Below are 26,748 nucleotides of genomic sequence, written 5' to 3'. Positions count from 1 at the left end.
GCAGCAGGAAGCGGAGATTGATTGACAGGTCAGCTTTAATGTGTCTCTGGCTCAAATCATCAAGTACTCAAGAGCTCACTGCAGAGTAAGGGTGTCCTAACAGCGCCACCTTTTGGCAATCCAGTCAGATGATCTCACCAAGTTCACATTAGTACTATATATAAATGTATTATATACACATTATACACACAGTAAAAATCCTCAATATTTACGTACGCACTGTAGGTCTTTGCGTCAATGTGCAATACTTCAACATATTCCAAAAGAATATTTAGTACATCATGTTTCAAAGTAAAAATACCTATGAATTGTTACAATATTCAGCATCATGTAGTAAATAAAAAGGTCTTATTCATATCACTGAAATTCAAGGACCTGTTCTCATGTACAGCTCCCTATCAAGTAATTCACTTCTCAGCGGACAGCCAACTTCAGATGTAATATTATCAGGCTCTATTTGTAACTCTAAATTTTTAGCATCACCCACACTTACCATAATTGGTATCCCAGCTGCTTCTGCAGGTCATACAACACTGCTCTTAAGATAGACCATAATGTATCGCAGGGGAAATTTTAACAAGTTCTTAAAACGGCTGCTCAGTGCGATTTCCCAATATCTTCATAAATTTCATCATATCCCTTAGGAACCTCAGTTGTTATTTTTTTTTTTTTTCTTAAAACCTCTCAAAGAGGGCCTACCACACAAACCGCAAAGTAAATAAGCAAAAAAGGACACAAAATGTATACTCAGTCATTTAAATAAGCATGTTTGTGTTACATCTGCATGACCTAGTAATATACCCTTTATTGGTTTGAACTTTTAGATCTACTTGTGCTACCTTTTTAGAAAAAAAACAAAAACATGATAGTATGCTATCAACTTATTATCAACATTGCAGTCTAACAGCTTGGATTTCACATTTAACATGCTTATGTAAATGACTGAAAATGTTTCTAGTCATTTTATATGTGTTGACATTGTGGTAGCTTGGTAGCCCCCAATTTGAGAAATTCCCCAAAAACCCAAGAATAATTCATACGGGATGAGACGAATCCAGAGAAAATGGTGGGAAAGTGCACTTAAGAGTGTTAAGAACGTATTAAAGCATCTTAGGATCTATCTGAAGAGCACTTTTTGTGAATCCAGCTCTCTTTTTGGTCTCATCCGTTCCTCTTCCAACTCAGCTTTGCTAGACAGCTCTGCTTATATCGTCGTCTTTACACGCGTTTTGAGTTATTTTACATTTGAAGTACTTTAACAAATCACTTTGTATTGTAAGAGAAGAAATGTCCCTGAATTACTGCCAGTATGTGTAGAAAACAACATGTAAGTGTGCGGCTAACCCTGGCACCGGCCTGGTCATTGTGAAGGGGCTGCAGGTCAGACCTCTGCTGCAAGTGGAAACTGGGGTCGGACTCACAAAACCTTCTTACGATATCTTTTCTGTTATATTTTCTCTTCAAAAAAGCTTACAAATAAGTGTGATTATTAAAAGAAAAGCTGTTCATTTTTTTCTGAACTTTCAGAAAACACTCCATGTCTTTAAATGTCTTCAGTGAGAAGGTAAAGCCTTTAAAATATATCTTTAAACATTTATGAAAGCAGGTATTTCAGAGAATTAATAGCCTTACTGTCTAAATCTTACATTTTATGCACAGCATTTTATTGTGAAGCTGAGCTCGTCACGCTTTTTATTTGGTTTATGTGTCCTGTCCCATGAGAAGAAATTTAAAAGGCCTTTCACTAAAAGGTGTCAAGTTAATTACAGTATAGTAAACCATAAATACAGACAGCGTAAGTAGTTGCTGCAAATTATTATCTAGATGGCAGTATTATGGGTTTTAGCCTGGGAGGAAAATAACCCTTTTGTGCTTCATTGCATTGCCATTAATGAAGTTTGTAAAAAGATTAAGCTTATCTTAACAAAATTAGGGGGAACCGCACTTAAGGGACTTCCTGAAAAAATCCACAACTAATTAAAATCCATCTAAAAAGCACTTTTATGAGTCCGACCCCCGGTTATCCTACAAGGGCTGTGGGTCAGACCCGCCTGTCAAAGTGGAAGACAGTTTACAGGTGAGCGCGCCTTGATCGCCTTCTGCTGGACCAATCACGTCCTCATCTGGCTGCTACCATGATGATAATGAGATGATGTTGTCAGGCCTAAGCAAAGTCGAAGGATCTACAAAGGAAACGTAGCGGTAGTACACAGTGGTAGTTTCTACAAAGAAGGGGTAACACTGATTTCTATGGCATGACTGGTATCTGGCAACGAGGGAGCTGACAGTGGAAATCTTTACACAGTCTTAGAATAATGTGTGTTAATGCCATGGAAGTCTCTTCACTGCATCTGATTGATTCTCAGGTGACGGGGGAAAGAAAGCTTTTTTTTTTTTTTAAACAGAGAGCGGGCCTTCCACTCCTAGTGTTTTTTTTTTTCCTTGATTCAGTACAAAAATTGAGCGGGACACAGCATACAGACGAGACAGGACGTATGTTTGTGGCAGGTTTTGACCCTAGGCCAGCAGGGGTACATGTGGTTCAAGAGGAAGCGGAGGGGGGCGGGGGGGGTTTCGTCTGGAATATTTCTGTGCCTCCTCCCAGCTCCAGACAAACAAATCTGATTGTGTTGCCGAAGAGGGGGGCTCAGTTACTCTGGTTGCCGACTGGAGGGAACTCGTTCTCGTCATCTAGACAGACGGGGCCCTCGGCGAATTCATGCTCCGGAATGACCTCGCCCTTCTGAGCGCCGCCGTCCTCAGAGTATCCTGGGAAGAGAGACGGGAGGGTTAGTGAAGAAGCAAAATGAAGAGAAGTGGCTTGTCGAGGAGAGTCTGTGACCCGTGTTGCAAAATGAGCTCCAGATTGTAAAAAAAAAAAAAAAAAAAAAAAAAAAAGGTCATCTAATGCAGAATTACATGTTGGAAATTGAGGTTTTATTTCAGAGTTCCAGTGATGTCACGGCATAACAGCAGAAAACCAAACGCCTTTTGCTGTTTACAGTAAGAATGGAATCAATGTGAGAGTGTTTATTCATGACTTAAGCAAATAGTGCTGCTTAAACTTTTGGTATCCCTCCTGGAGCAAAAATAGGTGCTTTTCTTCTTGGCATCCATTTTTCCTGAGCTGACACCGTGAATGCGATGTTGTCACAGGCCGGACATTGCAAGCTCAGAGCTGAAATGAATGCGGCATAAATACAGACAGAAGGTTCTACCGTATTCTATTTTTGTGACACTTGTGACGCTACTAAATGTGCCCTTTTTAGTGCCTGTCAAATTGAGTCTGTATCCACTGGGTTTCTCTCTCCTGCCTGAGCGGCTTTTTCTAGTTTTTGTCATTTTTGTATTGGAAAGGACGCACTGTAACCCACTGCGGCCCAGTACTTAGCAAGGACAAGATGCACAAAACCTTAGGAAAACATACAGGAGACTGATCATGAGAGAATATATGGGAATTGCGCTTGCCACTCAAAAGTCTTTTTTTTTTTTTACTTCCTTAAATTTCTTCTAGGGTAGCCTTCTAGCATCTATGTTAAGAAAACTTTTTTTTTTTCTTTTTTTTTTTTTTGTATTAAAACTAAAGCCTGACCAATATATCAGTGGGCAAATATTATCGGTCCACATAGGTCTATCACAGATATCAGTATCATACAGGTATCAGCGTATATGTTCACTGATATGGGCTGATATGAAAACTTTATTTTTTACAGAACATAATGCAGAAAAGTTTAATTAATATAGATATATATTTTTAAGATGTAATTTATTCTCTATTTAAATGGTCAGCAACTGACTGATACTGAACAGTACTCATGTTTATTTAGCTATTTATTGATTCTTTATTTTCTCAGTGTTGACTTCTAGATTTGGTTGCCGATGTACAATAATCCTGAATATTTTTTAATACATTTATGTATTGAAGAAAGCAGACTTGGTGCAAAATCACAATCCACATACAAAAGGTTTATATTCATTCTAGCTCAAAAACTCACTATATCTGCTGTCATATCGGCAATTAGAGACTTTTTCCCTCTAAATCAGTACTGTTAGGCCTAGCAGTCTCAGAAATCCCATATTGGTTGGGTACTAATTCAAACTAGTGAGGTCACCACACCAGAATTTTGTCAATAGGCACCAAATACAAGTTAAATCCCATTTTTCTCAACACTTGACTCTACAGTAACAAGTGTAATATTCAAGGTGACCATAAAGCAGCCCAGCAAAATGCTAATTTCAATTTAGAGGAAGTGCATGAAAAGTAACAGCAAAATATGATTATGTGCTGTCAATTTGATTCACAGTCCTGTAAGCATGATGAACACTTAAAATGTTTTAGTATTTAAACATAAAGGTTATGTCGCAATAAGAACAGAGTGACATAAGTATTGGTGGCGTTTTCCAAAGTTTCGTAGTGACTTGGATCCATCCTGAGCATCGATTCTTGTGACATCCGAAATTCTACATGTTTCAGCTTTCAGCAGATGGAAGCTTAAATAAAGGTTTTTAGTAATTACATAGCAAACAGCAGCACTTCACACACACACACACACACACACACACACACACACTAGCTAAGCAGACGAAGAGGCTTGACGTGTGACTGTTACAATCCAGGTGGAATCACTTATCGGGAAGGTTTTATCAGTTTTCCTGAACAGACAGATAAAGCTCACCCATGAGAGTGGTGGAGGAGGGCGGGGTTGATGGGAGAGCCACAGTGGCAGCGTATGATTGGTTGGATGTTTGGGACACGGCGTCCTCTGGCTTCTCCTCTTCCCTCTGTTCCGCCGGCTCCTCATCGCCTTCGAACAGCCTGCGGGAGCACGGGCAGAGACTCAGGAACAGTCACCCCATGGATAAACACAAGCTTAAACAATTGTTGTATTTGAATGAGGCACTAGGCAAAGTTTTGATGTAACAAAACACCTGTCTTATCAGCCTAAATCAAAGTGGGGCTGCAACAAATAAAGCATCCAAAACGCCATGAATGAGAGCCAATGTGTTCACTCTATTTGCCCAATTGAAACACTGAGAAAACAAACACGGGTTGTCAGTTTTAGAAAATCAAAATACGCATTATTCATACAGACAGTATATGTTTCTACTCTTTACACTGTGCAGCCAATTATAATTAACCCAAAACAAGACCTTTGACTACAAACACTTGTTGACATTTTGGAGCTGCAAACATGTGAGGTTGCCCAGTGCATCTTTAATGTACACATATACAAATATACATGTAGGTTGCTTCACACTAACACACACACACACCTGTGTTTCTGGACGAGGACACACTCCCCTCCATCCTGTGGGTCCACGTTGTAGATGTACAGATGCCCATCTGAGGACGCCACCAGCAGGCGAGGGAGTTTCTGGATCCTGACACAAGATGATAATTCCTAGATTAAGTACGGGAACAACACACACACACACACACTTTATTCATGTCTCCCTCTTGCTCTGCCTTACGTAGTGAGGGCGCAGATGTTCTTCAGGCCGAACATGTTGAGTCGCACGGTTGCAAAGGCTCTGTCCTGGTGCATCATGTCTGACACCTGAGTGGGCAGGTAAGTGCTGGCCGCCGTGAACATTTTCCCGACGTATGCCGACCATGTGGGGGACTCCTCCTCTCGACTGGGAGGAGGCAAAATGAGCCATGGTTAACGGTGCTGTGTGTAGCATGTGTGTAGCATTTTAGCAAATCATTGTAACGTTATTGTAAGTTTGTTGATTGTAAGTAAATCATTGCCACGTTAATTTTAAGACATTATAAAAACAGGAGACAAATCACTGAGAGGACTGGCAACCTGACAGAGGGCTATGATAATTATTGCAAACTATTAAAGTTCCTTTTACTATGAAACATTGATGTTTAAACAAATGCAACATTTTAAATAAAGCACTTTAAAATAAAGGGATTACCGCTGTGTGACATTGATATGAATATGTGTGTGTTCACCTGGGGCTGTGCTGCTCCAGTTTAAAGATGTGGACCGTCTCGGTGTTGCTAGAAGCACAAAGGAACTGGGCATCTGCGCTGAAGGACAATGAACTGATGCTAACATATCTGACACACACACACACACACACACACACACACACACACAGAAGACAGTGAGGGGAAACAAGGTTAATATGACTTCATACAAACCTATCTCAACATATTTCTCATCCTCTGATCACGTTGTTTCTCTTTATTTCTCTGAGGAAAGTTGACTAAGCACACAAGTGCGTCATCACACTCACATAATTAGATTATAACATATACATGGTGCTGCTTTGCCCACACTGGTGTCTAAACCTCACCTTGACAGTGGTTGTTAAGGGAGTAGAGGGTGTTAACACTCACTTTCCCCGCCTAAATTTACATTCCGGGGAGTCAACCTGTTGACTTTCCTGACATCAGCCCATTTCTCGAACTTCTGGTCCTGACACTGAATTGATGAGTCTCAATTCCCAGCATGCAGTTGGTGGCTGAAATCACTGACTCATGTCAGGGAGATAAGGGATGCTTTGTATGTCGCATTTTCTAAAACAAAATCATAACTGAATTGAAAGTGGGATCCAGGGGTCCTTGAGTGGCTTCCAAGGAGTCTTCAGCAAAATGAGGAATATTTTCATTTCACTCTAGTTTTATTCACTAGAAAGTGTTACAATACAAGAAAAATGTACTGGTGATTATACTAACATTATGTTTCAATCTCCCCCCGTCAGTGTTAAAGTATGATATTTATACAACTTAATGCTTAACACAAACCAAAACATCTTTTTTTATCTCAGGGTCTCTGGGGAAAAATCACTTTAAATAGGGGTCTGCGCTTGATGAAACTCAAACTAGGGATTCAGAACATGAAAATACTGATCAAGAAAAAATTTTGTATTACAGTATACAATAGTATTATCTGTTTTGTGGTCCTTTGACTCCTACTCTTTAGTTTTAGCAGTTTAGTGTAAGACTGTTTCTACATAACGAGTGCGCTTTCTAACCTCTTCATCCCTCTTCGGAATTCAAACAGTTTCTGTCCTTCAGGAATGGTGAAGACTCTGATTACGGTACCCTGGAGAGGAGAGGAGGGTCACACAGAGACTGACAGGTAATAAGAGAAAGGGAGGAATTAAACCAAAGATGTGAAAGACACTGTAAAAGCTGGAGACAGAGGCAGACAGAGGAATACATGCTCACCTTCTCTGAGGCGCTGGCCAGTTTGGTGCCTGAGGCGTTGAACGTGAGGGCTGCCAGCGGGCTGTCATGGGCCTGGATCAGCGTCACCGCGCTCTGAGGGACAAACAAGCGCTCTCTAATGACATCGGCACACACACCACTGGCATGTGCAACAGATCTGACAATGCTGTGATGTTTCTGGGAGTTTACTGCGGCCTCACCAGGTTGTTGGCATCGTAGACTATGATCTCTCCGATGGTGGGATTACCAGGGTACGCCAGGTAGGAGTTACTGTGGTTGACAGAGAGGGCACAGAGACCTGCAGGGGAGCGGAGAGGGTGACCTTTGATAACAACCCCTGCTATTATCAACCAGGGCTCTTTCTTTCCCAGCATTATTTAGGACCAATATCTTGTCAATTGCTTTATAGACAAGCTAACAACACCTTGCTTTGCAGGACGCATGGCCCTGCAATACAGTCATCAATGGACACTCCGAAAATCATTTCCAAATGACCAAAAGCTTGTATTTCTCGACACATTACTGAAACACATTTTCACTCTGTAATGTGACATTTTAATGAAAAGTATTTTAAGCCTTTCTTGTACAATTTTGATGCTTCAGTGACTATTTCTTTAAACGCCCTTATTTATTCTTTACCTCCCATCTGTGTCTGCCAGTCTGCATCCACTGCTGTTTAAGTTGGGTAAAATAAATAGTAAAAGCTGCCAGGTCATGGATCAGCTATGAATTAAATATATAAATGTCTTATAATGGACTGGGCATAGATATGTTGACAAAATAAGATCATATTTGCCAGTTCTCAGGTCTTTATACAGGCGTCCAATGTGCCTTAGAGTTTACTGTAAATCCATTTTGTTTTTCTACAAAGCACTTGATGGCTTGAGACTGAAACATACTTGTAACCCACTGATTCAATATCAAACTGCAAAGACCCTTAGGTCATCTGGGACAGGCCTATACCCACTTTTCAACTGTTTGACCAGAACATGGTGAAGCATCGTTAAATTATTATGCTGCATAAACCTGCAAAAAAACTCCTAGAAGGCCTCAGCCATGCCCGCCTTTGTCCACTATAGTTTTTTAGATTATTTTTTTGGCATTTTGCTTTATTTAGACAGTCAGGAAAGGCGGGAGAGAGAGAGGGGATGACAAGCAGAAAAGGGGATCCATCCCCGGTCGCTGCATCCAGGTGAACTACCAACTTTGTCCTCTTTTAGATCCACATTAAAAGCTTTTATTTTTGCAGTGCTTATTAATTATAATGTCTTTATGTCCAATTATGCAATTTTATTAGTTATTTTTTTTTTTTAAAACAATCTCATGCTTTTATAAGTTAAGTGCTTTGCATTGTGGTGCCTTTGTTGCCTTCACTTGCACTGTTTTATTCTCTGGCAAATGCATTTTATGCTCTACGTAAAAGAACTTTGTATATCTGTGTATGAAATGTGCTAGATCTATTTAGCTGCCCTACCTTGCATTTGGCATTGATATTTCTGAGTTACCATCAGCTTTATAAACTTTGTACATCTGACAAGATTTTGCTCAGAATTGTTTGGTATGATGAAAAATAATAGCAAAATGAACTACTGAACTACCGTTTTCAGGGTGAGACTTTCATATGTGTGGTATATAGTGTGTGAATGTCTGTGTGTCAGCAAAAGTGTACCTGAGGGGTTGGAGGGCGTGTTGAGCAGCGTCTTGAGCAGTTTCATGTCTTTGATATTGTGGATGTAGATGGACTCTTCCAGGCACACCACCAGCCGCTGAGGGACGTGGACGGGGACGATGACATTGACAGTGAAAGTGACACACAGAGACCGCCAAGGACAGAAAGCCAAAGGACTCAGTGACAGACAGTGACAGAGTGAGAGCTCAGCATAAACACAAGCTCTCGCAGCGTAAAGCAGAGGTGACAGCTGTAGGGCTTTCAGGTACAGAGAGTTAACAGTTTGACCTCTCTCACTACACAACCTACAGAGGTCCCACCTGTTACTGCTTCACTTCCAACAGAGGCTAGAGAGTGGACTGCATGTGCACTGCGAGTTTTGTTTTACAATATGCTCACACGGCTCTACAAAATAACATTAACAGCCAAGTTGTGCAGTACCAAGGCAGGGTTGATGCAAGATAAATTCAAGCAGAAGGAATTCTGCACTGATTGCCACTTCAGTGTTCAATGTGTACATGGGTGATTTATCAAAGCAGATGAATGTGTGCAAAACAGGTTGTGCTGCTCAGGAACACTCTTATTAACCACCTTATGTATGCAGAGGATTTAATTATCTAATCATACAGTGCTGGTTTGCAACAACTGTTGAAGAGAAGTTCCCAGTATGGTGATGAATTTGAGATAAATCATAATGCCAAAAGTGTAATATTATGATTATGAAGAGTAAAAAGGGGCACAAAATCACTATCTCCTGATTTTCACTTGAATGATAATGCTCTTAAGGTGTGTAATGAGATTAAATCTCTTGGTCACTGTATTACAGATGACTTAGCAGAGGATAGATACATGTAGAGACAACGTCTCAAGCTGTACGCACTGCCTCACATGTTGAAAAATTGCAGATGTGCACAGCTGATGCCACATCTTCATTGTGTTCGCCTCTGCTCATCTGTGGTATGGATGTAAATAAGTGCCATATGATGCTATGTGGCTGTTGCTTCTTGTGCCAAGATTTCACAATGCTAGCCATACGTTTGTTAATACAGGAGTACGAACCTGGAGTACCAAGTATTAATAATAAATCTTATATATAAATGATGAGTTCTCATATCGGGAGGAAATCAACCATCTTGCAAAATGGTGCACAGACAACAACCTTCTGCTCAACGTCAGCAAAACCAAAGAGCTGATAGTTGATTTTCGAAAAAAAGAGGCAAAGACACACAACCCTGTCTACATCAATGGAGCTGAGGTGGAGCAAGTGTGCAGTTTTAAGTTCCTGGGAATCAACATAACAGAGAACCTAACATGGACTTCACATATCTCTGCCCTGGTTAAAAAAGCTCAGAAACGGCTGTATTTCTTAAGGAAACTTAAGAAAGCAAAATTCCCACGGCAAGTTCTTGTCAGCTTCTACAAAGGAGCGATTGAAAGCATCCTGACTGGAAACATCACAAACTGGCATGGGATGTGCACGGCCCAGGACAGGAAGACTCTGCAACGAGTGATTAAAACTGCCCAAAACATCATTGGCACCCATCTACCAAGCATCAGTGATATCGGGGAGGCGAGGTGCCTGCGCAGAGCCAAAAGGATCCTAAAAGACAACACCCACCCCCAGCCACAGCATGTTCACCCTGCAGCCATCAGGCAAAAGATACAGAAGTATTCGCTGCCGTACCACCAGACTACAGAGCAGCTTCTTCCCTCAGGCTGTGAGACTACTAAATGCACCATCTGCACTCCTCCATGTTTAATAATTTTATTTTCTATACAATCAATTAATCAATCAAGAGGGAACCACACTTTAATTTCATTATTCAACCTGTTGTATAATGACAAATAAACTTCCTTGTATCCTTGTATCCTTGTATCCTTGTATCCTTGTATTATCTGGTTGAGTAAGAGAACCACATTACTGAGGTTCTAAACAACCCTGTGATGAGTTGCACTTCTTAACAAAAGCGTGAAAGAGCTGTTTATGTACTAGAATAAACATTTAATTGAATTGAAAATGAATTTAATATAAGAAATAAGAAAGGATTAAATTATAACTGCTAAGAAATTAAAATCAATTTATTAAATTAAATGCAAACAATGAAACTGTAATTAAGGAAAAAATAAGAAAAGGACATCCTTCCCGTACCTGTCTGTTGAGCCTGACAGACAGGATATTGTTGGAGTAGCTGTAGTTGCATATCTCTGTCCCCTTCTTGAAGTGGTAGACGTTCATTCGCCGTGGCATGGACAGGCTGACCACCACCACCAGACTGCTGGAGAACAGCCGCTCCACTATGTACACATCCGGACACTCCACTGGGACAGGGACAGGGGAAAGGTCATGGATTCTGGAGAAGCTATGGAAACTTGGCTAAACACATCAGGTCACCCATGTATTCACAAAGACAAATATGTTTCTCTTTTGTTAAGTTCTTACACCATTGCTTACGCTTTAATTACCCTATAATGATGTTACTATCCATTTTTTATTTTTTATTTATTTATTTTTTTGCAACCTGACCAGTTTGGTTTGTTTACACTTGAGGAGAAACTGACACTCGCCAGAGGAAGACACATGATTGAGCTCTGACTTCCTCAAAATGACTCCAGACTATCTTTTGTTACAAATACTGAGGATTAGACGGCATGGCTGCCCTTGTTTACCTTCAGGTGTGCTGGAGATGGCAGAGTAAACATGGCCTGTCTATGCTCCTGGACACTTTGTACAACCAAGGTGAACCTGACCACAGCTTAATAATACTGTTTACACTCATGATGCTGCAAAGTTATGTCACCTCTTGTGTGACAGTGAACTGTATGTGCAGCATGTCTGTTTTTATGATATACACTGTGGAAGTCTATGGAGTTAGGCAGACGTACACATAAACACTGTGGTTTGATACTCTCTTACTTATGTGTTTATATGACTCATTACAATCTAAGGTCTCAAGAATCTCTTGTATGTGGTGTGCCACGGGTTTGAGCCGAATCGGATAAAAAGCATTGATGTTGACTTAAATCTAAAGGACTTGGTTGGTTTTGTAAAGTTTATGTTTTTGGTGTACTGGTGTTTCCCTTCCCTTCTCTATTAAGGTGTATCCTTCTTGCCAGCCCACCACTCATTTATCCATTCCCCTTTTATGCTTTGTAAATTTTTGCCATGTACAGGCAATCTTACTGTAGTAATCATTCTGTCTTTTACATCTTTGCTCTTACCCAGTGCATTCTTATATGAAAATGAGGGTTTAATCTCAATTGGGTTAAATCAGTGCTTAATACAGGGTGTCCACAAAGTCTCTTTACAATTTAAAAAATCTATTGCAAAAGCAATTGATGAGATATGTTAATCAGATTTGTGCTATGTACTCAGTGGTTATCAAAGTTTTTAGTCACATTGGACATCAACAACCTGAAGCAAAAGATCACTGATGCCATTGCCGCCATTGATGAGGCTATGCTACAGCGAACATGGCAAGAAATCGAGCACCGTCTTGATGTGCTTCGTGCAACTAATTGTGCCCATACAGAGGTGTATTAAATGAGGCAAAAAAAAACTTCAATATCTACTCCTCATTTTGTAATAATTTCCACAGATTTGTCTATTCATTTGCTTCTGTAATAAATTTGTTAAATTGTAAAGAGACTTTATACACACACTGTATATCAAATTCAAGCATGCACAAACATTTTGCATTGTATGTGTGGCTTAGTAGGGGTACTGTCCTCCATTGCTGGTCTATTTTAAGGTATCAACTAATGAGCAAACAGTGCAATTTATTTCCCTCTTACCTCCCTCATGGATGCAGTCCATTTTGTCCACAGCGGTGACTGAGAAGAGCCGGTAGCCAGCCTTGGTGCCCACTGACAGAGAGCTAAGACACAGGCAGAGGCAGTCTTACCAGAAAAATCCCTTTATACAATTATTACTACATTTTTCAATCACATTTTTTAAATTTCATCCTTAGCCTGTCTTGCATGTAATGTGAAGAAACACAATTCGGTTCATTGTTCAGTGTGCAGATATCCTCTGTAATATCATGCAGAAAAACACGTAGAAAGATTGAAAACAACCATCACACCAAAAGACAAAATAGCCTAAAGCCAAAAGATGCTCAAAAAGTGCTCAAGATGTAATTTAAAAAGGCAGCGAACATTTCAGTCATCGGTGGTACTGTGAAATAAAAGTTCAGACACAGGCACAAAAAATCTGTTCTCAATAAAACACCTGGAACAGCATGGCATAGAATAGAATAGAATAGAATAGAATAGAATAGAATAGAATAGAATAGCCCTCACTGTTTTAGAATTGGCAGAACAAACTGAACCCATATAAGTGAAAGGTTTTGGTTTATTGTAAAACATGTATTTGCATTTAGCATGTTCTAATGCACATACACACCGACACATACATGCATACACACATAAACAAGTATACAGCTGTTTTGACCAGGAAGTAGAATAACGTGGATCACTGCCAAGGGTGACTATAAATAGCCATCAGAATGAATATTAAGGATCCGGTGTAGCTATGCTTTGTATGGTCAGTATGGTAGGAGCTGTGGGTAGTGAGGTCAGGTGACCTCTGTGCAGCTGCACTGATAACTGGACCATCTTTGGTGATCAGCAGCAGCAGCATGAGGCCGATGAATGGCCATAATGGAGAGAGAGAGGCACTGCAGAGTGGACAGGAGGGGCAGGAGGCTGTCAACAGGTCTGACAGACTTCCCTTATCCTACATAACAGTTGCCTGGTGCTTGACATGATGTATATATGACTGATCTAGTTTAGAGAATGTGGCCATAAAGCACTCTTAATTAAAATCCGCTACTTGTCAATAAAAAAAAGGCAGTTTGTCTTATCTTATCATGGAAGGACAGCAGGGGAAAGGGTTAAGAAAGGCCAGGAGCATTGTTTGCCCACCTGGTTAGTTTTACAATCCAAGAGAGATGAAATGTTTACGTAAGATGACACACCTGCACCTGAAGAAGTCACTGAGTTCTTTCAGGATTTGTTATCTGTTAACTTATACTTAATGCCTCCATTAATCCCTCTGGTATAGCCTGGACTGAGGCCAATGGACTCAGAGAGGTGTGAATGCTCTTAGTTATTAGGGAGTCATAAAGAAATACAGAAATACACAGCCATATTGTGCTACCAATATGGCAAAATCATTTGGACAAAAAAATGACCTCACTAATATATAAACTTAGAAAACACAACAGTTGCCCAATAGGCTGTGTCATAACTCAAGCTGGGGTTAATGGTTTACAAGAGACATTTAAACAGGATATATTTAATAAAGCTGTTTGATTATATTAGAGCGCAACGGCCAGAAGTTTGTCCAACAACTGTCTAGTTTAATATGCAATAGGCCTTGAAGATTAACACAGTGGCCTACTTTACTGTCAGATGGCATGGGCCTAATCTAGAACTTTTAATGAGTCATGGATAAGCTTTTGGTTTAGTTTTGGAGGGGCAATCTGCACAGACAAGCACCAAGGCGACTCCTTGGCACGATACGGAGTGCTGCCACGAAAACAAAAGCACGCAGAGAAATTGTAGCGCTGGGGAATTATGCAACACTCAGGTGCATCAAGGAGATTGAGTTCAGACTGGCAGGGCGCTTACGTGGTGTCCTGGTTGAACGAGGCGCAGATCAAGCCTCGGTGCCCCGCGGGACCGTCCGGTGTCTCCTGGGACTCCATCCCGGCCGCCGATGGTCCTCTCTTGTCGCTGGCCGAGGTCGGAGGCCTTGGGTTCGGATCGATCCCTGCCGAAACCCCGCTCCCCTCCTCTGCTCCCCGACTCCAAGCGCCACGCTCACACTTGAGGGAGAGGAATGTCCGGACAAGCTGTGTCAAATGGCACACATGTGTCACCGATTACACCCTCACAAGTCTGGAGAGAGAATAAAACAGAAGACACAAGTCCCCGGTGAATCGCCTCACTTTGACCGGACGATACTGTTATTATTATGTTATTAACTTCCAATATTCAGACAACAAAACAAAAACAGCTGATGGGAGGATGCGTCACACCGAGGCACGCTGCTATTGGCTGACCGCAGCAGGTCAAGATCTCCTCTCCGCTGTTTTAATTGGTCGAGCTGCTGAGAGTCTCTGATTGATTGCTCAATGTGCCAGTCGATCAAATAAGAACCGCCCACTTTGAAAAACGCGTGCTGATTGGCCAGCTACACTTTCAGTCTTGTCACGAGGAATTGTTATGATAATTTCATTGGATAAAATATGGAGAACATCAAACCTTATTTACTGCCTGACCGTGCCTCGACACAACAGCGAGCCACCCTGGGAGATGTGACAACAAACTGATATAATCATGAAAAGCGTATCACAACTACACATAAAAAGAGTGTAGGAGGTCTTAGTGCGGATGAATTTATGTATCACAGAATCCAGTGGTGACTTTCTGCATATTCTTTACATAGTTTGGCCCCAACACTCCTCCAAAGTGAATTTGAAATAAATTCTTGCGCGGTGCAGTGAACGCATCTTCGACCTCGCAAACGCAGCTGTAAATTCACGCTCTAACGAAATTCAATCTGAAATCAAATCGATTTATTTTTCTCAAAACTATTTCCTTGACGTCACGATATCCGCGCGGGCTCCTTTAAGGTTGCCAGGGGTTACGGCTCACATGTCAGAACGAGGAGAATTGACGTCAATGACGGCTCGTGATTGGTCCTAACCCGTATCCGGTGGGGCAGCGGTCCAGGGCTTGGGAAAAAATCGAAGCTAGGGTCTGCTAACTGTACACTTTGAGAAATACCATCCATCCCGAGTCGCTGTCGAAGGGCTCGGTAGGAAATTATAGTTTCTTGTAAGTATTTGTTCGTTTCCGTTCTTGAAACAAATGACCTCTGGATAGGTGAATTTTGTTTCCTCCCGTCTCGCGTTTGTTTATGATAGAGCTCAAGATGGCGTCATTGGATGAAAGCTTTGCCTTTGCAGGCCAGCTGACACAAACTAGCCAGCAAGGCATCAAACTAGCCAGACACACTATATTTAACACAGCGTGTGTGGAGGATAGTGAAGCGAAAAAGTAAAACCCTTATTGTGCATTTGCATTTTGTGTGTCTTGGTGTTTGCAGCTGAAGGTAAGCTAGCTGGTGTCTGAGCAGCACTTGTCTGCATCAATACCTTCATGAAGCCACCCTAACCCAGGCTCTTATTACAGATAGTGCAATTTCTTTTACTGCCTTTTAAAAGTTAAAACAACGTTTACCAAGAAATTGTAGGTTAGTCTCATTGATAGGCGTTAATTTTATCCGTCTTCCGGCATGTCACCTGTTCAGCAAGGTCATTTGAGCATCGTGCTTTCTGTAATTTAAATGACAGCCCGCCCTTAGCAGACAGGTGACGTGAATTTGTTCAGTAACTGGCTCTCTGATTTGAAGATAATATGTGTTTTGCATATTTTGAATACTTCAGGTTGTTTTTTAAACAGCGGAAGACGGCAGATATCTAAGGCTGTACATCTTTTTTTTTTTCTGTTTTTTTAAACTATCTAAAGACACTAGTTTTCTGAAATTATCAGTATATGTGATATGTGCATTTGTATATGTAGCATGTTTTTAAATGTCTAGATGTTGGTTAAGATCTTGGTATTAATCTATATTTTTAACATGCATCACCTATTATGAAAATAGTATCATTTATCAGATGTCTCAGGTAGGTTTAGACTGAGATTGAGATTAAGATTAAATTTCAGATAAGACCTGCTAAATTGTCCACCTGGACTGTCATTGCATGAAGGATGCTTTGTGCCAGCCCCGTTTTTGATAACACTGCTGATAATCTCCCCTGGGCCTTGTCAGATTAGAAATTATCTGAATCCTATTACACTGCTGCACATGCACAATGCACATGCATGCACAGGGCAGATCTATCTGTTTGTTCAGTAGACCTTATTGTTATTGAGTGGCACTTGCTCATTTAAAATGCATGTATTGGTTACAGCAGGGCTCTAAAGGCCTTCCTGTTTTGGACTAAGCACTGAGCTGTCAAAAGTAGCTTATATTTCAGAAGCTAATCAGATGATCTGGGGTCTGCCGGACTATTTTGCTCAGCAGTGGTGTCATAGCATAAAGTTGCAACCTTGTTTAAGTACAGACACTTCTATTTTTTGCTCTTTGTAGTGGAATTGTGTTTGTGGAATTTGTTGAGTTTCCTTTGTCTTGATATGGAGCCTAAAATTAGGTCCAGTGTGTCTATGATAGAATTGCAGGCATATCCAGTTACTGTCTCAGTTGTTGTAGCCTTTGTTCAGGCTGTTTGAAAACTTAAAATTGTTTTATGTAAATAGAAGCAAGCCGAGCAGTGTGCTTGTCCTAGTTTGCTGTCTAGTCAGAAGTGTTTGATCACATCATATGACCAGTTTTCACTCCTGCCACTTAGAAGCAGTCAGACTCCACAGTGCCAAAACAACACCCCATCCCGCTGTGCTTTCTCGCTCTGGTTCTATTTTTCTCACACTCCCTCTTCTTCTCTCTGTCCAGTTCTCATAGCCACACGCTGACACACCTACTCTGTTTTACTCTCTGGTAAAACAGTGAAGCCATGTTGTACCCTGATCTTCTGAAATTGTGCTCGCTCTGCTTTCTCAAGTCCAGAGGTTAGAGGTCAAGGAGCAGGGTTGCGTTTGTCGTCATGGCGTCGGGCAGTACGAGCAGCGAGGAGGAGCGGAGCCTGAGGGAGTGTGAGCAGTACGTGCAGAAACACAACATCCAACAGCTGCTGAAGGACTGCATCGTCCAGCTGTGCACCTCCAGGCCAGACAGGCCCATGGCCTTCCTCAGGGAGTACTTCGAGAGACTGGAGAAGGTGTGTGTGTGTGTGTGTGTGTGTGTGTGTGTGTGTGTGTGTGTGTGTGTGTGTGTGTGTTCTTTATGGTTAGTGGACAGAAAACAGATCACAATACACTACACTACATCTAGGGATGGGTGATACATTGATATTATATTGACATTATGACAATAGACCACATGTCCTCTGGAATTTCTGGGTATCATATTTGGTCATCACAGCCACATTATTAATGGTTTTTTATCAATAAAATCTCTTGTGTGTAAGTATCTCATGAAAACACCAACAGTCCTCACTAGAGTATCATCACAATATCAGTGAGGTATTGGGTCAAACATGTAATGATTTTTTTTGTCCATATTGCCCCGCACTGTTACATTAGACAGTTACTGTTTAATAAACCAGCAAGTACATACAATCATAAACTTTACTTCTTTCCTCTTTGTTTGGCAATATTTTTTTTATTTATTTTTTTCACAGAGTATAATCCAATTAAATTAGTGTGTCTGTTTGACAGACTGAAGGATCTCATGGAGAAGACAATTTCTCATTACCACTGAAAGATTCACAGTCTCTACTACACTCCCCCAATTTAATTAGGGCTGCTTGCAATTATTTTGTTACTCATTTTCTTAATTAAAGGTTTTATCTAATTTTTGGTTTTAATAGATATTTTCATGTGTAATATTTCAGTAAAATCTAGCTATGTTTCAGTTATTACTGCCGAAGTTTAGATCCCAATCAAATACTGAATTATAACCTTTGCATGTTGCATTTCAGTGTGTAGATTATTGCAGCACATTATCAGTGACCACAGAGCTGATATCTACACCACACCGGGGAAGCAGAAATGTCTCTTAAGAAGTTGCACTCCTGCGGATACAAACTTTTTAGGGCTTTATATGACACCAGCAATAATGAAGAAACAAGTTGACAGAATTTATTTGCTATACTGCATGTAGGAAGCAAGCTGTGTTTCTAGCATGCTAACATGACGTGAACACCACTTGCCACCACCTGCTTCTGTGTTATGTGCAGAACATGGCACACCTGGAAATGTTTGCTGTTCAGGTGTTGCTGCATGTTGTTGCAACTTTACACAATGAACAGAAACACTTTATTATCAGGTTTCTGTTTACAGTATCCACTTGTTTTGGAAGTTTTTGGTCTGGTTTTGGATTCTGGTCTTCTGTGCACATTCAGTGTGCAGTTATGCATCGGTTGTTATGAATATCCACAATAAATTTACTCAGTGTAGTGATGGCAGCAATGAACTGTAGAAACTCTTTAACCCTATTGCTTGACAATGCCCTTTTTGTCTAACTTACCCAACCACCCCACTCCTCTTCCAGGAGGAGGCCAAGCAGATTCAGAACCAGCAGAAGGCCAACAGTTCCCGTTCAGACTCCCGTGATGAGGAGGTGTCTCCACCCATGAACCCTGTGGTGAAGGGTCGCAGGCGGAGAGGAGCCTTCAGCGCAGAGGTTTATACAGAGGAGGATGCAGCCTCTTACGTCAGAAAGGTAGGAACACACATGCACACCGCTGCAAACACACAGTGGAGGCCGCAGTGCCAACAACAATGTGCAACATTTAGTGGTGTATCTACAATAATATTCAGTCGGTGTTTTGATTAAGAAAACTGAGCAGAGAGGCAAATATCCTAACAAATAACCCGTTATTTTCCAAGGTCATTCCTAAAGACTACAAGACGATGGCAGCCTTGGCCAAAGCCATTGAAAAGAACGTGCTCTTCTCACATCTGGACGACAACGAGAGGAGGTACCTATTTTGAACAGTGTTTGGTTTTCAGAATTTATTTTCATGAATTTTGGATAGTTTTGTATTTGTATTCAGCACGTCAACAGACAAATCTTTTCTTTTCCAGTGACATATTTGATGCAATGTTTCCTGTTACCTACATTGCTGGGGAAACGGTTATTCTGCAGGGTAGGATCTCATTTTTTCCATGTGTTTAACATTAACTAAAGAGAATCAAAGCCTGTCATAGTGGAACTGTGATATTGACAATATTGTTTTATGCATACAGGTGATGAAGGAGACAATTTCTATGTCATTGACCAAGGGGAGATGGATGTGAGTATTTGGCATTCCATTTATGTTATATATTAAATACTTACCAGTGTATCTATGAGCTTTTAAAATCCTGGAAAGTTTGTAAGGTTGAGAACAATAAAGCATGGCCTCAAAGGATTTTTGAAAATGAATGGATCGCCATGAAAGTTGTTGACTTTTTATTCAAATTTAGCACCCATATTCATCAGTATCCACATCTCTCTTGGTCTGAAAACCTTTCACGTTCTAAGTAAAAGTCTGTGATAGAGATCTGTGCTTGTGTAGCAGTAGTATTAAAATGAAGGTTTTCAGCAGGATTTCCTCACAAGATCATAAGTAAAAAAAAAAAAAAAAACAAGGCCTCTTTGATTTTTAATTCCATGTTTTACATCAAAACATGCCAGTTTTGAGTGCTTAAATTTCATCCACCAAGACCTTGAAATTAATGTAAAAGTCCTTGGACTAGATGCCCAAGTAAAAGAAGCAACTCTGACTTCTTTGTTCTCACCACTAAATTATTTCTTATCAGGTTGTCTAGTTGTGTAGTTCTCTATCTGTAGTTCCCTCTTTACCTGTTATTAACATGCATTTCAATCCAAAATGAGCCATTTCCTTTACCATGCAAAATTCTTGTGAAAGGCAGATTTTTGCACTTAATGCAAAAGAGGCTAAATGTGTCTTTGACTACCCGGAGATGGTTTTGGTGATTGGATCTTCAGGGTTTTTTTGTGCACTTTTACAGCTGGATTTTTATGTGTTTCTGCTCTATATCCAGACACGGTCCAATTACTGAGGATTTATGTTAATGCCAAGTGTAAAGGGATCTATTTATATTTCTCACTTTCTCTCCAGTGGCAATTCTGTCATTACAGATGTGACAATTTTATTTGTAAGGCTGTTTTTTTTTTTTTTTATAGACAACAGGCTTTGGAAATATCTCTTGCTTTATTATTGTCTCAGTCCCTGATGCCTTTGTTCACATTTTCTCCCTGTTATCCTGGTTTTTGACAGGTGTACGTGAACAACGACTGGGTGACAAGCATCGGGGAGGGAGGCAGCTTCGGAGAGCTGGCCCTGATCTACGGCACCCCGAGGGCCGCCACCGTCAGAGCCAAGACCAACGTCAAGCTGTGGGGCATCGACAGAGACAGCTACAGGAGAATACTCATGGTGAGGAGACACAGCAAGACCACTGGAGTTCAATGTGTTTTTTTTTTTTTTACTTATTAAAATATGAAAATATGTGGTGTTACACATGCTGTACATTGTTTTTTTTCATATGTTCAAACCTAATATATATATATTTTTGATCTCATTATATTTTATTGGCTGTAGCAATTGGTCCTGCAGTGTTTCCAGTGTTTCATTGCTATATCTTTTTTTTTCCCCTACTGTCACATCGTAATTTCCAAACTTAACCAAATTCATTGTTGTGTTTAGTTTCATGTGATTTTATAACATCAAAAAAATGTCTTTGTCTACAGGGAAGCACCTTGAGAAAGAGGAAGATGTACGAGGAGTTCCTCAGGAAAGTGTCCATCTTAGGTAAGTAATTTATTTATTTGAAAATTAGTTGTTGTTTTTTTTGTTATCTAAGTTGTAGCGATTCCTGTTCTTTGTGTCCACACACCTCATCACCTTCTCACAATATCTTTGTTAAAAGATGAAAAATGTTGGTCATCATCAAGTTTAGGTTTCAGCAGACAGCACAGGTATGTGTTCTGTGTAATTAAACTGACACAAGACCAGAATAAATCATCTTTTCCTACTTCCTACTTTCTGACAGTATACACACATTTACTCCCCTAAATTGCAAATTCCAATGAATTATGTTAATACTAATTTAAAAAAGCACAATAAGAGAAACACATACGTTACTGCTGCTGTTGGGATTGAGAAAGACCTCTAGAGCCTATTAAATATCTTAAACATCTTAGAAAGACGACCAGATACGGATTTGAGCTGAGATAGAGCAGATAACGTGTCAGTTGTCAGCTGAGTTGTTTTCTGCGTCTGTTCCTCCTTCAGAGTCTCTGGACAAATGGGAGCGTCTCACAGTCGCTGACGCCTTGGAGCCCGTCCAGTTTGAGGATGGACAGAAGATCGTGGTGCAGGGAGAGCCTGGAGATGAGTTCTTCATCATCCTGGAGGTATACACACTTTCTCTCTCTCTCTCACACACACATACACACACACACACACACCATAGTGGTCTGTGGCTTGGACAACTGTACAGCAGCTTTTGCGGAGTAGTTTCTATGTTGTTGAGTGTCAGTTTCTGTCGGCTTGATGCTCAGTGGTTCCACATTTGTCCTCTGGTCCCTGTTTTGTCCACCAGGTTTATAGGACTTGCATTCAGTTTAAGATGTACTGGACTACTTTTTTTTGTTTTTGCTTTATTAGTATTAGTATTATTTTTTTACTCTGTTAAATTTTGCATTGACTGCTGCAGTCCGAGGTCAGTAGTCAGACTTTAGTTCTGTCTGTTACAGTCCCTCTACTGCTTTCAGCTACTTCAATCCACACGCCATCCACATAAATACGCCCTCTGGTGGTGATGTTGATATGGCATGTCAAAATTGAAGGAAAAAAAAAAAAAGATTAAATTGTTAAAAATCCTAAAATTAAAAATGAATTTCTCTATTCTCACCTTTTAATCCTAAATATTGGTCTTACTGGTGTGGTTTTGATATTATGACAGTTGTAAAACATACATTGTAAAGCACACACAAACATATATATTTAATTTCACCCAGTGACCGACTGTGTTAGTTTATTGCTGCTTTTTTCATGAAAATATCATCATTTGAATATTCTGTTTATTGTTTTATTGATTGGTTGGTTGTTTAATTAAACTGAGTGCCTACAGAATAGATTTACATTTCATTCAGTCACTTTTTTCCTCAAAAACTTTTATGGCAGGTTATCATCCGGTCGTTGTGCACACAGAAGTGCGGACTGGTTATGAGCAGCTGTTGTTGTGACAGAGGCTGTGTCTGGATTTGTGTGCTCCTCAGGGTTCTGCAGCTGTGCTACAGCGTCGCTCAGAGAACGAGGAGTTTGTGGAGGTGGGGAGGTTAGGACCATCTGACTACTTTGGTAAGAATCAAGAAATTACTAAATGACTCCTTTCAGGGTCTTGAAGAGGTTTTTGTGATTTCAACCAAAACCACCCCATTTCCCAGTGTTTTTGTCAAAAAAAAAAAGTGCTATGTTGATTTTTGACCAAAATTATAACCTCTGTTTATTTTGCCATCTAATGCATAAAATTGGAAGTTCTCACAAGTACTATGTGGGGATTAATAGAATTTCCATTAATTATTATGATCTCAGAATTGCTAATTCCTCAAGAGACTGTCAAAGGCTTTCTTTTTTAGAGTATTTTTCTCAGAATATCTTTAATTTAATTGCATTGTTTATAACCTGCATCTATACATTTCATATTTTGAATTTAAGATTTTTTTTTCTTTCTTTCTTTCTTTTTTTTTTTTAAATGTTGGGTCTTTTTTCCCTTCTGCAGAATATGGCATTGCTGTTGGGCCTCATTTTTACTTTTCATTTTGCCATGTTTTTATGTTTTACTCTGTACTTGAACCTTGTTGTTCAAGTGAAAATTGCTCTATAAATACAGTGTACTATTATTGTTAGTTTGGACTAAAGTGTGTCTGTGTGTTTTCTAGGTGAGATCGCCCTGCTGATGAATCGTCCCCGTGCTGCCACCGTGGTCGCCCGCGGCCCTCTGAAGTGTGTGAAGCTCGACCGGCCTCGCTTCGAGCGCGTCCTGGGTCCTTGTTCGGACATTCTCAAACGCAACATCCAACAGTACAACAGCTTTGTCTCGCTGTCTGTCTGAAGGGGCGTTTCTCTGCACCCACCCTTACCCTCCACCCTTTCCCCATAACCCTCTTTCCCCCTTTTAGACCCAGGGTCCACCAATGCAATTTGCTTTACGTAACTTTTCTTTTTATTTCTGTTTCGCTTTTCTTCCCCCCTTTTTGTTATACACAAACACACACATTCATTTTATTGTTACTACCAGTCACACAGAGGTGACTTTTAGCCATTCACCAGCGCTTGTACCAGCTGCTGTTCGCTACCTTATAGGCACAGTTACATTACATGTTACCTGTCATTAATGTATTTGCAGATTTATGCTTTCTTTTCGGACTTTAAAACGCAAAGCAGGATTGTTTGGAGATCTGACAGACGTTAGGGTCTCTGACTGATGAGATAGGACAATCACACTTAACATGGTGAAGTCGGCGCTCTTGGCGAATTTGTTCCAGATTTATGTTGTAGATTGATTCAAGTCAACAGAGGACCGCTTCATCTCCGTCTAAGAGTTTCGTGTTGAGACATCAGATAGCTAGATTAGATATATAATGTAGAGCAGAACCTAGATACTGTAGAAGGCAGGAAGCATATGATTGCATCTAATTTTGTCAACCATTTATAGGTTTAAGCTATGGTAACCAATGGTTGTACTCCATTTGTCATTTTTAGTTACCCTCAGTCGGTATGATGAATTTGTTTTACCTAGTTTGAGAGAGCCTGTACAACTTAAGGGTTTTTATTTCATTGTACAGCTACCAGGCTAGTGCCAAATGTTGATTATCGTCATGACACAAAGATGCATAGCCGTGGAAATACAGTGCGTGTTCTGCTCCGAACTTCTTGGAGCTCAAAACAGGAAGTAGTTGTTACCACATTGTCCTCTAATTGGTAGAAAAACCATAGAAGAACTGCCTTGACTCCTCTGAGAAAACAAAAGTAAGAGTATTAAGTGTATTTCAGTATTCAGAATTTTTAAGTATACACCAAATAACTTCGTCACTCTTCTGCTATGGTTTGTAATCAAAATGTTATTATAGTATAGTTAAAATTATCATAGTTATATTATTATCATCATTGACTAAATGATGAACTAATGTTTTGGCTATGGTTTGGAGTGATGGTGATCTTAAAAAAAAATATGTTTAACTGTCTTTTGTAAACACTTATTTTTCCATAAATTCTATTTTAGGTGTCCAGTGCCACAAAGTAAATAAATGCTTCTTCTTGTCAACCGACAAAACAGTATGTAATTGTATTGTGTAAAACGTCATGGGTTAAACCTTTTTTTTTTTTTTTTTTTTTAAAGTAGGTCAAACGGGTAATTGAGTTATTGGAGTGAAGTGAAAAAAATAGATGGTTTTGTGGATTCAGGGCCTCTGAGTATTTATGTATCGATGCATCACACGCGAGACAGACAGCATCGAATAGCTGCCCAACCTGAGGACCAGAGGCATTTACCAGGCAGACAGACAGACAGCGAGAGAGAGAGAGCGGATATTTATTTAAAGCTAGTGTCATTGCTTATGCCTGTTGAAAAGGTGACTGTCCTTTCATCAGAGTAGCTTGTGATCTGTTCTCTATGCTTACGTGGCATAACGTTTTAGGCATCCAGTGATCCGGTGTGAATGGAGGCGTGTATTAAAAAGTTATTTAAAAAAAAAAAAAAAAAACATTAAAAAGCAGCTCCATGCAGAAGCAGGATCTTTGTCAGATATTTGGTTAGTTACTCCCCCACCCCCAGCTTAACTGCTTGATGAAGTTTAAGATGGCATAACATGTAATTTTGTCCCTTTTTTTTTTTTTTTTTCTTTTTTTGACTATCACCAACTCGCACAACTTCTTGATTACAGGCCTATAACTCTTCATTCCTGCTTCACTGCTTGTTACTTTTTCTTAAATATTACCTAATGTTTATCAATTTCAAAGCTTTTTTGTTATTCTCATTTTCTGTTACAGTATGTCTCCATTCTGAGACCTTGTATGAACAGAATGGATGATTGATTGACTGATGAGTGGATGGATTGACTGATTGTATGTCCAAAAAGTTTTGATTTTGGCGTTGATTGCAGAGTAGTCAGCTTAGAGTGATGAGTGTTTTTCATAATGGACACCGTTATATTTTTCTTTACAGTTAAACTGATCCCGACCCTCAGGAATTCCTTGTTGATTTGGTTACATTTGGATTTGTGTCATCAGCTTTCTTGTGTATGACAACACATCCTCTTTATCCTGATCTACAGGAAATGACTCCGATAGGGGTTTAGGGTTTGACTCACTTTTGTCAGCGTATGGTTTTCATGTAAATAAGAGCGACATCGTCATCTTGAGTTTTAGTCCAGACATTTTTAGTCACACTGCAATCGTCCCGGTTTGCCTTAGCTTACCTAACCTGGGCTTACAGTAGTAGCCAGTCACTCCTGCTAGCCCGAACTTCAGCAAGTTTGTTAGACCTGCAGCACGAAGAGCTGCAGGTATATCAGAGGACCATTCTTTTTCTATTCTACCCTGTATTCAGTTTGACCTCCTGTATGTGCAAAGACGTTTATCCTTTTGGTATAGATTGTTCCAGATGGCAGTTTAAGCAATAAAAAGTAAAAAGAATCGAGTTTTGTCTTGGTCTTGGTCCTTTTCCTGCACTACTGTTCCTGTAACAGTGGTTTTCTAGCTGGAGCTCAGGACGCCCCTGATGAGGCTGCTAATAATGTCATACAGACATATTAAACTCATTGGAGTTGATTTCTATGGTTAAAATGATGTTGAATGTGTTTGACAGACACATTAGCTTCTGCAACACTGGGTAGAGAGGAAGTAAATTTATTAGGTGATTTAAATGGGCCCTGACGGTGAAACACTGTTTGGGAACCACTGTTTTAGAACATGTTAAAGGAAGAGTTCACCCAAAGTCCAAAAAAAAAAAAAAATCGATCTATCTAGCCATCCATACAGTTTCACGGAAGACTGGAAACCTCACCAAATCATACAGAAAGAAAATGATAGGTTGCACTAGGAGTTTTTGAATTTTGGGTGAATTGGTCCTTTTAATATTTGCCAATGGTAAAAAAAAAAAAAAAAAAAGGTGCAACATGGCATCTGACCACCAGGGGGCGATATGGATCTACTGCAGCCTGAGCGAGGACGGCTCATTTCCTTTCAAG

The 26,748-nt window shown here is 40.1% G+C and overlaps 2 protein-coding genes across 3 annotated transcripts; one reads left to right on the top strand and one right to left on the bottom strand.

The window, feature by feature from the left end:
- Nucleotides 1–17: 17 nt before the first annotated feature.
- Nucleotides 18–14,560, bottom strand: LOC115377685 (WD repeat domain phosphoinositide-interacting protein 1). The gene is made up of 12 exons (XM_030077605.1): nucleotides 14,487–14,560; nucleotides 12,648–12,730; nucleotides 11,005–11,174; nucleotides 8,856–8,952; nucleotides 7,387–7,484; nucleotides 7,187–7,279; nucleotides 6,991–7,061; nucleotides 5,963–6,070; nucleotides 5,473–5,637; nucleotides 5,275–5,382; nucleotides 4,677–4,816; nucleotides 18–2,769 (listed from the first exon to the last, which is right to left on the bottom strand). The coding sequence occupies exons 2-12, from the start codon at nucleotides 12,667–12,669 to the stop codon at nucleotides 2,648–2,650; spliced, it is 1,194 nt and encodes a 397-aa protein (XP_029933465.1). The 5' UTR covers nucleotides 12,670–12,730; nucleotides 14,487–14,560; the 3' UTR covers nucleotides 18–2,647.
- On the top strand, nucleotides 14,473–26,198 carry prkar1ab (protein kinase, cAMP-dependent, regulatory, type I, alpha (tissue specific extinguisher 1) b). 2 transcript variants are annotated; one of them, XM_030077607.1, is made up of 11 exons: nucleotides 14,473–15,698; nucleotides 17,491–17,701; nucleotides 19,036–19,206; nucleotides 19,374–19,465; nucleotides 19,572–19,633; nucleotides 19,734–19,780; nucleotides 20,771–20,929; nucleotides 21,244–21,304; nucleotides 21,788–21,909; nucleotides 22,777–22,858; nucleotides 23,440–26,198. In XM_030077607.1, exons 2-11 carry the CDS (start codon nucleotides 17,528–17,530, stop codon nucleotides 23,610–23,612), a joined length of 1,143 nt encoding a protein of 380 aa, XP_029933467.1. In that variant the 5' UTR covers nucleotides 14,473–15,698; nucleotides 17,491–17,527; the 3' UTR covers nucleotides 23,613–26,198. The 2 variants fall into 2 exon arrangements, with proteins under 2 accessions (XP_029933467.1, XP_029933466.1); XM_030077606.1 differs by having other exon boundaries at nucleotides 14,474–15,698; nucleotides 17,486–17,701.
- Nucleotides 26,199–26,748: the final 550 nt, after the last annotated feature.

The sequence above is a fragment of the Myripristis murdjan genome, chromosome 19 (genome assembly GCF_902150065.1).
Source record: "Myripristis murdjan chromosome 19, fMyrMur1.1, whole genome shotgun sequence".
NCBI lineage: Eukaryota > Metazoa > Chordata > Actinopteri > Holocentriformes > Holocentridae > Myripristis > Myripristis murdjan.
The sequence above is the reverse complement of the archived record's forward strand: the minus strand, read 5'-3'. Positions and strand labels throughout refer to the sequence as shown.

Coding starts and splice junctions, on each gene's coding strand:
- prkar1ab (XM_030077607.1), top strand. CDS start 17,528: ATGGCGTCGGGCAGTACGAGCAGCGAGGAGGAGCGGAGCCTGAGGGAG. Junction 19,634..19,733: donor GGAAACGGTTATTCTGCAGG/GTAGGATCTCAT, acceptor TTATGCATACAG/GTGATGAAGGAGACAATTTC. Junction 20,930..21,243: donor GCTACAGGAGAATACTCATG/GTGAGGAGACAC, acceptor CTTTGTCTACAG/GGAAGCACCTTGAGAAAGAG.
- LOC115377685 (XM_030077605.1), bottom strand. CDS start 12,669: ATGGACTGCATCCATGAGGGAG. Junction 7,485..8,855: donor CACGCCCTCCAACCCCTCAG/GTACACTTTTGC, acceptor GCTCCCCTGCAG/GTCTCTGTGCCCTCTCTGTC. Junction 5,383..5,472: donor AACATCTGCGCCCTCACTAC/GTAAGGCAGAGC, acceptor ATCTTGTGTCAG/GATCCAGAAACTCCCTCGCC.